Consider the following 12500-nt stretch of genomic DNA (forward strand, 5'->3'; position numbering starts at 1 on the left):
TGAAAACCCCAGACTTACGTTCGCAGCTACTGTGGCCCTCCTCAAAGCCGGCGCTGCAGCTGCACTTGCCGATGGGCACGAGCCACTCCCCCTCGGCGCTGCAGTGCATTCTGGGCGGGCTGTCCATGTCCACCTCCGAGTTGTTGACGCAGGCGCCGCACCTCCACCAGGGTGGCGAAGGCGGCCTCAGCCACCGTGTCGGGGAAGACGGCCAGGTTCTGCACGGTGCCGCGGCAGCGCTTGTAGTAGACGCGCACGGACACCAGCGCCACGCACGCGCCCACGTCCTGGAAGGCCAGGTGGAAGCCCTTGCGGTTGAGGTGGCCGATCTCGCGCACCTCCGTGTTGAGCTTCATCTTGCGCTCGCCCAGGTCGCCCTGAGTGAAACTCTCGTCGGCGGCGATGGTGTCCACCTTGGTGTAGCGGTCCTCGCGCGCCACCCTGCCCAGGTCCCAGTCCGACTCGGCGTAGAGCAGGTTGAAGGTCTCCTTGCAGGTGCCGCCCGCCACGCCGGGGATGGAGTTGCAGTCGCGCAGCGTGAACTGAAGCTCCACGAAGATGCGCTGGCCGCCGCGGCGCCAGATCCAACCCGTCTGCAGCCAGTTGTTCTGCGACGCCTCCATCACGTTGCACACCTGGTACGTGCGGATGGGCTTGTACTTCTCATCTACGCCACTGATCTCCTCCCACTGGTCAGATGATGGAGAGATGGATGGATGAGTGGAGTGGAGGGAGTGAAGGTGAGAAGAGAGGAGGAAGAGCAGAACAGAAATGAAGGAAAAGAAGAGAGGAGAGAACAGAAAAGAGGAGAGGAAGAGAACAGGAGAAAATGTCAGCACAGCAGCAAATCCAGCAAAGGCCTGAGTTATAGTCCATTACTCTCGGAATCCATTACTCCCAAGACTGCGATCCACCATCATTTATGTGCACTATAAACCCATGTGTAAAATGTTAGAGTGAAATTAAATTTCATGTTTTAATGCTCCTTCATATTTACAGCGAGAAAAGTTTGGGAATTCAGCTTCCACCTGAAAATGTGTGTGTGTGTGTGTTGTGTGTGTGTGTGTGTGTGTGTGTGTGTGTGTGTGTGTGTGTGTGTGTGTGTGTGTGTGTGTTTTCCCCCACAGCACTGCGTGTATTGCGAAGTGTCAACTTCCGTCTCCGTGGTGAGTGTGGGAGTTGAGTGACAGCGCGTTTCCATGGGGGCAGAGTGTCTCTGGCATGCCTCACAATGAGCTCCACAGCGGCTGTCTCTCCCTCTCAAACACACACACACACACGCGCGTGCGCACTCACACACACACACACACACACACACACACACACACACACACACACACACACACACTCCAACACACTGGCTCAGGAGTGTGGATTTTAAATCACTGTCACGTCCAGATTTAACAAGCTAAATAAATAACAGCTTGCGCTGAGACCATCAACACATGGACCCCGGTCTCTTCTGGCCCGCGCCAGGCAGGTAAGCGCCACGGCAGACTGAGCTTGCTCACGCGGTGCCTTCCCTTCAGCACAACACACACACACACACACACACACACACACACAGAGGGAGAGGAGGGAGCATCACCAGCGTGTGTGTCTCTGTCTCTGTCTCCATCTCTGTTTTTCAATGCCGTCCTTTTACATGAGGCTTTTACACAACCAATCAATTCCCCGTAGTTTAGGTTTTGCGTTTTCCAGTGGTGGAGATATCCTGTGTTGAAGGGGATTACGGTATTGATTGATTTTATTTGTGCAGCTTATATTGCAAGGGGAGATGGCTGGAATTTGAGAGAGAGAGAGAGAGAGAGAGAGAGAGAGAGAGAGAGAAAGAAAAGCGAGAGGGCTGGCCAGCTGTCCACTGCGAGTCCATTTTACTATAGTGCTGACTGGAGACATGCCCAAACTGCTAAACAGCCCTGCTCTCACAGCTGAGGACGAAAGAGCAAATAAAAAGTGAGTGCATAGGTGCGCGCTCCCGTGCAAACACACACACACACACACACACACACACACACACACACACACAGACACACAGACACGGAGAGACACAAAGAAATAGAGAGCCAAGAACAACCAAAAATACCTACACAAACACACTCATACCTGCATGCACAGAAGTTCATAGACCAAAATACACACAAAAACAAGCACACAAAGACATAAACACATACACTGCGCACACTGCGCACACACACACACGCGCGCGCGCGCGCACAAACACACACACACAAAACAGAGGGAAAAGAGAGAGAAACAGAGAATAAAATAGTAAAAAGAGGCTAGACTCACTCCATTTGAAGGGTATGAAGTCCAGCCCAGCTCAGCCTGGGACTCTTTAGAATTCAGCAAGACAACTGGAGAAGAAAACACACAGATGACAGAAAGAGGAGAGAGAGAGAGAGAGAGAACGAAAAAGAAGGTTAGTCATCAAAAGACAGAACCATGCTGTTTGATCAAAACAATTAGCAGCACACGAAAAGGACAGAAAAAGGAACCTTGTTGTTCTGTTTATCAGAGCAGTAAGTGCTGAAACAAAGGCCGGCGATGTGGCTGATCTGTGGTTAAGAAGAACGCGGCAGCTGCGCGTGCCTGCAGGATAAATAGCTCAAGTACGCCATTAGGAGCTGTAGAGGTGATGGGCACTGTGTAAAAGCACTCAGCATAATAATGTCTCCTGTGCATTACTCTTACACTGAGAGGATGGAGAGCGGTGGAAATAGACATATTCAGAGAGCCTGTGGAGAAATGTCGCCTGTGGACTGAATTATATCGGTCTTGTCTATAGTTTCTGAGTAAGACTGCTAAATGGCCTGAGCGCATTCAATGGTGTTCGTTCTATTCTCCTTCACAGATCAACACTGGTCTATTCGACTGCCTCTCCCTGTCTCTTCCATCTGGTCTCTTGCAGCTTTGCTACTGTGCTGGCGTCTCTCTCCACACTCGCACACAAAGGCAATCTGTAACCATGGACAGAGAAACCACTAGTACCCTGGACAGCGCAAAGAAAAGAGAAAGTGCCAGGGCCACTTCAGCACCACGGACAAGGTTCGTGGCATTATGAAGCCGTGCACACTGGAGGGGAGCCTTGAGCAGCACAACTGTTCAGGAAGGTCTGCATCAGCACCTTGGACAGCAAACAGGGGGTAATTCAAGCCCAAGTGGTCCCAGAAGCACGCCTTCCCATCCAAACCCGTGACTGCTTTTGTTGCCTCCGCTATTCAGAGCTGTAAAAGGCCCAGGCTCTGCAAGGCCCTGATAACATAGAGGCATCGGGAGGAGGACGCAGGCGCGGAACTCAAAGACAGACTTTAAAAGACTCCAATTCCCAGAAGCCAACTCTCTAAGACGGGCACAGAGGAAAAGGTATTGAGAAAAAAGAAAGAGAGAGAGAGAGAGAGAGAGAGAGAGAGAGAGGAGACAGAGAGAGAGAGACAGAGGAGAGGAGAGAAGAAACAAACCCATTCGTCTTGTTTGGCAACAGTTGCCATCTTTCATGCTGCAACCCACGGTATGAGTCACAAACATACACGTTCACACACAAGCACGGGACTTTGCGGGGGCTTCTATCAGCCGTCGGGGCAACGGCAAGCGCTCACCGCGATACCAACCTCTGATTTGGCGTCACCTTGGCTGCGGTCATGCCGCCGCAGGCAGACTCCTCAGCTGGCTCGTGCAGCCACTAGTTACACAACAAACGGAGGTGATGCACAGCCACGGGATACCTACACACTCCCTCTGCTGCCATGGCTCTGAGGCTGGGTTTTAAACACACACACACACACACACATATTCCGGTCCATGTGGCCCTAAGGGAACTGTACTATACCTGCCCATGATACTGACATAGTCAAACTACATCCATTCGCTCTGTATATTACAATGCCACCACACACACACACAAGTACACACACACACACACCACACACATCTTCAGTTTGCCACGTCCTGACATCGGGTCGGTAAAGGCCATTTCACCATGAATGCAGAGAGGCTTCGTGCTACTGCCACACACTCATCCTTGTCCTCAAGAGCACTTCTGTTTCATTTCAAATGGCTTCTTTAGTCCTCTAGAGGGTTACACACACACACACAAAACACACACACACACACACACACCTGAGGAGAGAGAGGAGGAGGACACGGCTGGGGAGGGAGGGACAGAGAGAGAGAGAGCAGTTTATTTCGCCATTTATTATTTGCCAGTGATTCTAGTGTTCACTCTGATGCAATCCTTTACAATACTTAAATCAGAGAACAATGACACACTGCATGAAAGGATGAAACGCATAATAATGAGACTTTTTTGTTTTTGTTCTGCTAAGGGAAAAGTCCAGTCTTTCATGGAGGACATGGTCTCCATGACGTTATCCAACACAGCTCCTGCCTCCCCTGACAGACACAATGACAGAGAGAAGGGAATGGAGAGGCAGTGTGAAGGAAAAACAGACAGAAGGTAAAAGACATGGCTGAAGGCATGTGGGTGTCAGGCTGGCATTAATCTGTCTCCCTTACACACACACACACACACACACAACACACACTACACTACCCCACACACACAGAAACAACACCACACACAACACACACACAACATCACACACACACACACACACACACACAACACACACACACACACACACACACACACACACACACCACACACACTCGCTCTCTCTCCCCTCCCTCTCCCTCTTTCGCTCCCCCCCTCTCTCTCCCCTCTCTCTCTCTCTCTTTCTCTCTCTCTTTCTCTCTCCAATAAAAATCCCAGAAAGGGAGAATTATAAAATGAGCACCATGAAGTTCAATGGAAGGGGATTAGCCACATGTTGTTCCCCCTGTCCTCTCTGAAACCCCTGTGCATCACATTCTCCCCTCCCTTCGTAAACACACACAACAACAACACACCACACACACACACACACACACACACACGCACACACGCACGCACGCACGCACGCACGCACGCACGCACGCTCAGCACCATGGACACCTGCACACTGGGAGCTGTGCGCCTACCGCTGATCCACAGGGAGGATCATTGTCCAGCGATTATCCTTTTAATAAGAGGAACACAAAAAAGATGGCCAGACATACAGACACACACACACACACACACACACACACACACACACACACACACGCATAGCTGGAGCCTGTCCAGCCACATTAACTTTAAGCCGCCGGCTCATCCTTTTATGGCCAGATTCAACTTTTCGCTGCAGTGTCATGGCCTTTCTGACTGTCTGCATGGATGCTGCCTGTGTGTGTGTGTGTGTGTGTGTGTGTGTGTGTGTGTGTGTGTGTGTGTGTGTGTGTGTGTGAGTATGACACTGTTTGTATCTGACAGCCTCTCTGCCAGAGCGGAGGTGGTGCCATTGAGAGCATGAGCTGGGCTCTGCATCACTGAAATTGAGTGACTATGAGAGTCATCAAGTGTGTGTGTGTGTGTGTGTGTGTGTGTGTGTGTGTGTGTGTGTGTGTGTGTGCGCGCATGCGTCATTAAGAGTGTGATCTGTGTCAGTGACATGGCGAGCCATTGCTGCATAAGATGGCCTTGAGTGGCCATACGGCCACATGTCAAACTGCTCAGTATAGAGGTGAGAAGAAGGGGGTGTGTGCGCGTGTGTGTGAAGTCAAGAGTAGTTAAAGAATGTGCTTTATCAGCCAATAGACACTTCATTCCATGTTCCATTCATGTCTGACTTGACTGGTCCTAACAGACACACACAAACACACACACACTTCAAGTCTTTAGACAAACATTAGGCCTTCTGCCATAAGATCACACAGACCTCATTGTCACTCAAAGTGCTCACTTGCCTGTTGCTGGGCTGTACGTGCAATTACACTACAAATCCCACACTGCTTTGCCCATGTTCTCTCACCTATGCTGTAAAGGCTGTCTCGCAGCTCAGGACGCAGTGTTCCAGACACACACACACACACACACACACACACACACACACACACACACACAGTTCCAGACACTGGTATGAAATTAATTTTCCCCTTCTCCTTCTTTCATTCTCTCTTCTTCTAATACCCCTCTCTTTCATTCTACCTTTCTCTCGCTCTCCATTATCCTCCATGTCCGCTTTCCCCCTCTCTTTTCCACTCCTCTCCCTTCTTTCTCACTCCCCTCCTCACTGTCTCTCTGCCTCTCTGTCCTTCTCTCCCTCTACCTTACCTTGCCTCTCTCCTCTCTCTCCCCCTCTCTCTCTCTCTCTCTCTCTCCTCTCTCTCTCTCTCTCTCTCTCTCTCTCTCTCTCTCTCTCTCTCTCTCTCTCTCTCTCTCTCTCTCTCTCTCTCCTCTCTCCTCTCTCCCTCTCCCTCTCTCTCTCCCTCTCTCTCCCTCTCTCTCTCTCCCTCTCTCTCCCCCTCTCCTCCCCTCCCTCCCTCCCTCCTCCTCCCTCCCCTCCCTCCCTCTCCTCTCTCTCCCCTCCCTCCCTCCCTCCCTCCCTCCGTTGCGTGTCGGTGTGATCATCTGTTCTGAGTAGGGGGGCATGGGCAGTGCTGACCTGCGGCTGGGAGGCACACAAAGTGCCGGGTGATCAGAGCCCCACTCAGGGGGTTTTGTGTAAAAGCCCACATTCATATCCCACATAAAGAGTCTCCTCTCCAGGCCCCGGCGCTAAGAGAAGGAAGGGAAACTACATTTCATGCTTTGTTCTGTCGAATCATTTTCTTTTGAGGCAGAATATTTCATTTGGAATGAATTTTTAACAGGGTGTAATTGAGTGTCTGGGTTGATATACTCAGGGCTGCGAGCCGCATGCCAAGGCTCATTTTTTCGGAAGGCCTCTGCAAATACAGCTGTGACGGCCCACACAGCACCCCCACTCTTCCCCTCTCCGTCCCACACACTCTCTCTCACACACACACACACACACACACACACACACACACAGAGACATCCAGACATCCAGGCCCCTTCCCATCCCCACTGCTTCTCCATTTAGAAAATCCCTGCATGGCCCTGAGCTGATATGACAAACACACACACACACAGTTACTCTCTTTCACACAAACACACCTACATGCAAACAAACAACACACACAGAGGCAATCATGCACAAAAATGCACACAACAACATTTAAATAAGAGCATATCGGGTTGGCAGCATATATACTCACTCACTCACTCACTCACTCACTCACTCACTCACTCACTCACTCACTCACTCACTCACTCACTCACTCACTCACTCACTCACTCACTCACTCACTCACTCACTCACTCACTCACTCACTCACTCACTCACTCACTCACTCACTCACTCACTCACTCACTCACTCACTCACTCACTCACTCACTCACTCACTCACTCACTTTCTCTTAGAGGATAGAGGATTAGAGGCAGCATGTATTGGATGTTTAAAAGCAAAGGAGGCCAGGCGTTTCTGCTGCTGCTGCTACCCGGCCTGGCCTGTGCTAAAAGTGCTCCAGTCACATGGCACGCCGCCATACCAGGGAGCAGAACTTTTCCGAGAGTGCACTTCAGGGCAGAGCAAGCGCTTACATAATGAGGGACGAGCACAGCAAACCAGCCTCCCCCAAACTTGTGCGGCGGTAATGAGGAAACATGGGAGTGTTAGCAACTCGTCGAGGAGAGACCTGGGCCCACACACAAACACACACACACACACACACACACACACACACACACACACACCAACAATGTTGCACACTCGTACAGCTAAAAAAAAAAAAACAGCCTAAAGCCGTTTACTTTCAGGCAAGAAGGCAAACGCAGACGTCTCGTTTAGAGGGAATGATAAGTCATAACTTCTAAAGCTTAATACTTTGCTTTCACTGAAGAGATAAGAGAGCCTTCATAACAAACAGACACAGTGGGAGTAAAATAATACATAATACAGAAACAAGAAGTGATAAGCAAGAGAATAGAAAACTTCAGACAGACACCCCCCCCCCACACACACACACACACACACACCTCTGTTCCTCATATCTCATACACACCTGGGCCATTTAACCTCGACACTGGCACTGCACTTGGCTGTTGCTGCTGGAGAGTCTCTCCCCTTGTGAAGGAACGCTATGTGATAAACCTTTCAGATGACTCCTGAATTATTGAACAGCATATCGCTGTTTGCGCTGGCTGCTGTTCCTCTGGCCAAGTCAAGCAGAAGAATGTATTATTAAAAATAAAAAAATAAAAGAGAAAAAATAAAAGTAAGAAAAAGTGAAATCAAGTACTGTGGAAAGAAGGCTGGAGAACGCGAGAAAGTTTTTCTTCCGGGTCATTTTGTCTTCCTTCAGCAGTGGGGGGGGTACTATAGACATATGTATATATGTCTATGGTGTTTACTTTTCTCTCCATCTCTCATTTAGAAGAAGACAGGGACAGAGGGAGAGAGGGAGACAGTTGGTTATGTAAGGGAGAGAGAGGCAAATAGTGGTTTGCGCTGACGTTTGTTTTCTGTCAGGCACTTTGAGAAATACAGCCTCTTCAGATCAAATTACACAGTCCCCAGTACAGGAGTCAACCTTTCTACCGCTTGCCTTCCCTCTCACTTTGTGCTGGTGGGTGTTTGTGATTGTGTTTGCGTATGTGTATGTGTGTGTCTCGCACTACTGAATGTCAACCAAGATGGAGCAAATTCTAAACCTTGCCTTATTATTATTAAAACAACTTTCACATGCTCGTTCTCTGTCACACATAGACACAATGAATCACGCGCACACACACAAACAAACAAAGAACAGGAAAGCGAGGTAGAGGGGTGTGCAGGGAGGCCCCATGAGACACACAGGGGGAAAGGATCACAAAGGAGGTGAATGTAAAACACTGGCCTTGTTGGGGGCAATACACCAAAAAAACAATAGCATAGAGGTGCAGGGCCAAGGCGTGTGACGCGGTCCAGAGGGGAATCACTCAAACATCAATTAATCTTTCGGAGTGCGTTGCGATGCCACAGGTCACGTCAGCAGTCTGACTGCTCAGGGGTGTGGGGGTAGGGGGGTTGGGGGAGGAGGAGGAGAATGGTATCAGAGACATTGATCTTCATCCCATTGATGAACGATGGGCAAGCGCGGCCTCGGAGAGAGGAAGCCAGGGATGCAGTGGGACCCCGGGGCCGATCCAGGGACCGAGCCAGGGGCCGAGCAAGGGCCATCCATCAAAACACGCCGTCGCCAAAAAGATGAGAGAGAGACGGAGAGAGAGAGAGAGATAGCAGAGAAGGTGGAGGAGAGTGGAAAAAAAGGAGAAAGAAAAATCTATACGGGCCAACGACCGATCAGTCAATACGCCAGAGTAACTAGCCCCATTGTAAGAGAAAATAAGGACAAGAAATAAGACAACTCGCAGTCGATGCATTGGAACAACAGTCCAGCTGTGTTAAAAAAACATGCCCTTGGACGAAGAGGAGGAGGGAAGCAAGGGAGAGGGGGAGGGAGAGAAGGAGGGTGAGAGAAAGGACAAGTAGTGTTCCAGCGCTCTATATCTGAAATAGAGCAGAGAGAGAGAGAGAGGGAGAGAGTGAGGGAGAGAGAGAGGGAGAGAGAGAGAGAGTGAGAGAGAAAGAGCGAGAGAGGGAGAGAGTGAGAGAGAGGGAGGGAGAGGGAGGGAGGGACAGAGGCCTAGGGAGGGCAGAGAGGACATAAATCACTCATTGCTCTCTCAGGAGTGCAGCGGTCACTCAGGCCACGGCAATGGGGTCAGCACCAATCTGCTGGGCAGATGGACCACAGTGACCCCTACAGAGGGAAGGAAGAGGCGAGGCGCGGGGGGGATGGAGAATGTAAGAAAGACTCAGTGAGAAGAGTGCTATGGATGGAGAGATGGAAAAGAGGAGAGAGATCACATGATCAGTTGATAAAGTGCACAAGGCAGGAGAGGAGAATTTGTGTGTGTGTGTGTGTGTGTGTGTGTGTGTGTGTGTGTGTGTGTGTGTGCAGAACAGCAAGGCTGACTAAGCTAGTGGTGCAAATTATATGTTATAAGGTGTTATTATCTACTACTCGGCCAGTCTGGAAAGAAAGCCCTGGACAGTTGATGTAAGGACTCAATAAAGTGGATGATGCAAAATGCAAACACTGACACACACACACACACACACACACACCTACAGCATTTACTAATTACCACACCACCAAAATAAATAAATAATGCAGAGCCATTTGGATGTATGATTTTTTTTTTTTTCTTCCTGATGAGGGAACCTAACAAATTGAGCGTCAGTAATTAATGAAATCAAAGCAGCCTCCTAATGAAAGATAAAGCAGCCATCTCCTGGTGATGGGTTTCTCCCTGTAGGCACTAAAGCGGCCCTTCCTCCTCCTCCTCCTCCTCCTCCCCCCCCCCCCCCCCCCCCCCCCCTCTTCCTCCCTCTCCCCAGGTGGGGCCATCCTGAAGGGAACACCAAAGCTCCATCTCTTCTCCCGCCGCTGTCCGCACCCGGAGTCCTTCATTAGGGCTGTCTCGTCGCATTTGTTCACCGCCGGTTTGTTTGCTTATCTGCGGGGCCGATAATGGGAAGTATTAATCCCACCATTCCGTGTTTGGAGCAGGCAAACTCCACTAATTATGCAAATCTGGAGTGAGAGGGGTCCCGTCGGCTTGTTGTGGAATTTAATTATGTAGCCTAATTGCCTCGTTTCTCTGTGCATGGTAGAAATGGACAGCATTCCTGTGTGTGTGTGTGTGTGTGTGTGTGTGTGTGTGTGTGTGTGTGTGTGTGTGTGTGTGTGTGTGTGTGTGTATTATTTCATGATTTACATTTATTCTTGTAGCTGATAATAAGGCAAAAAGATAGAGAAAAAAATAGGTGTCGATAAAAGGGGGGGGGGGGGGGGGCTGCATGCAGAATGTGCTCCAAGCTTTTAGGTGTACGGACGTGAGGCGTGGTGGCATTATGATCTCTTGATTGAGATTAGTTGTTTTCAATCAAACAAACTGGTTAATAAAATACAGAGATAACCCATAAACTATTCATTCCCAAAAATAAGCCATGTTCAAAGTCAACACCATTTCAGATGTGATAAATTGATATGTAAATTTACAGTAAAACAATTTACTGTGAAAGCCAAGTGGGGAAAAAAAAAAACAATTTCAAACGTTTTCTTTTTAAAGTAATGTTAAGTGAAAAGGAAGTCAAAACCCATGGCACCTCATTTCAACTCTTCATGGTTTCCACTTGACAGAGACAAACTCCAGCTGACTATTTCTTCTCTCTAAACTCAGTGGTGCTGGTACAATGTGGCGGTTGACGAATCAACCCAATGATTTTCATACAGCCACCAGAGCTGGACAACCGAGCAGAAGGCAGGTGGCAATACTACCATACTCAGACACACTCTACTGATCAGCAGTTACAAACTCCCGACCCCCCCAGTAGTCAGACACACGCACACGCACACGCACACGCACGCGCACACGCACACGCACACGCACACGCACACGCACACGCACGCACACGCACACGCACACGCACACGCACGCACACGCACACGCACACACACGCACACACACACACACACACACACCACTTGGTGAAAGATGATGTCTGCACTCCTACACTAACAGTAAACACACACACACACACACACACACACACACACAATTCCCCCTCAGAGAACTAAGCATTCCCACCGGTCTACATGACCTCTCCATTCATTTCTTGCAAACGTTCCATTCTTCTTGTCTCCCGAAACAATCTAATGAAGCACTGAATTCAAAGCTGTTTGACCCCCGCCGGAGACCCTACAGGTCAGGGATCGGAGGTCAGCCAGGCACCAGCAGGCCTGACACCTCTGCTTCCCCTCAAGTCACCTTCGCTTAAGTGCCTTATTGACCCGTCAACAACTCGGGGGTCAGGGGTCAACTTGAGTCAGCCTGCTCCATGCCTGTGTCGCTGTGCGCCTCTCCACTGGGACCGATGTGGACAATCCAAGGCCCGTCAGGAAGCGCAGGGATTGCTCGCGGTCGTGCATGAGGGACCAACGGCTCTGCTCAGCTGGGCCGGCGAGTGCAATCTCGCCATCATTGATCCCGGACACGAGGTCCGGCGGCTGGGGATAAATTGGATTGATATCCCCTCCCGTTCCAGAAGAGATCCATCCATGGGCATTTATCTTGGAGTCTAAAACCTGTTCTGAGGCTCGGGGACCAGGAGTTGGTGCCCTGAAGGTTATCTGTCATTTCCATCCAATTACCCGAGACCAGAGAGAGGGGTGGTGGGAGATGAGAGGTGAGGGTGAAACAGCGAAGGACAGCGAGAGAAAGGGAAGGAGGGAGGGAGAGAGAGATGGGGGGGGGGGGGGGGTTCAGAGGAGAACTGAAGGGATTTAGGAGGTGCCGTCACTGGCCAGACTTAAATAAGGACAGTGATTGACACGAGGCTAAGAGGAAGACGGCTTACGGGAAAGGCTATAACCCTCAGTGGCACCCCAATACTCTCTCACACACACACACACACACACACACACACACACACACACACACACACACACACACACACACACACACACACAC

General features: G+C 50.1%; 1 protein-coding gene across 1 annotated transcript in view; it reads right to left on the reverse strand.

Annotated features, from left to right (window-relative positions):
- Positions 1 to 12500, reverse strand: part of LOC105909019 (ephrin type-A receptor 7) — a 107848-nt gene that overhangs the window by 83149 nt on the left and 12199 nt on the right. Inside the window, 3 exon segments of the mRNA XM_031585962.2 lie at positions 19 to 158; positions 160 to 689; positions 2293 to 2357. Of these exon segments, the coding sequence (XP_031441822.1) occupies positions 19 to 158; positions 160 to 689; positions 2293 to 2357 (735 nt within the window).

Source organism: Clupea harengus, chromosome 19 (assembly GCF_900700415.2).
Source record: "Clupea harengus chromosome 19, Ch_v2.0.2, whole genome shotgun sequence".
Classification (NCBI taxonomy): Eukaryota; Metazoa; Chordata; class Actinopteri; order Clupeiformes; family Clupeidae; genus Clupea; species Clupea harengus.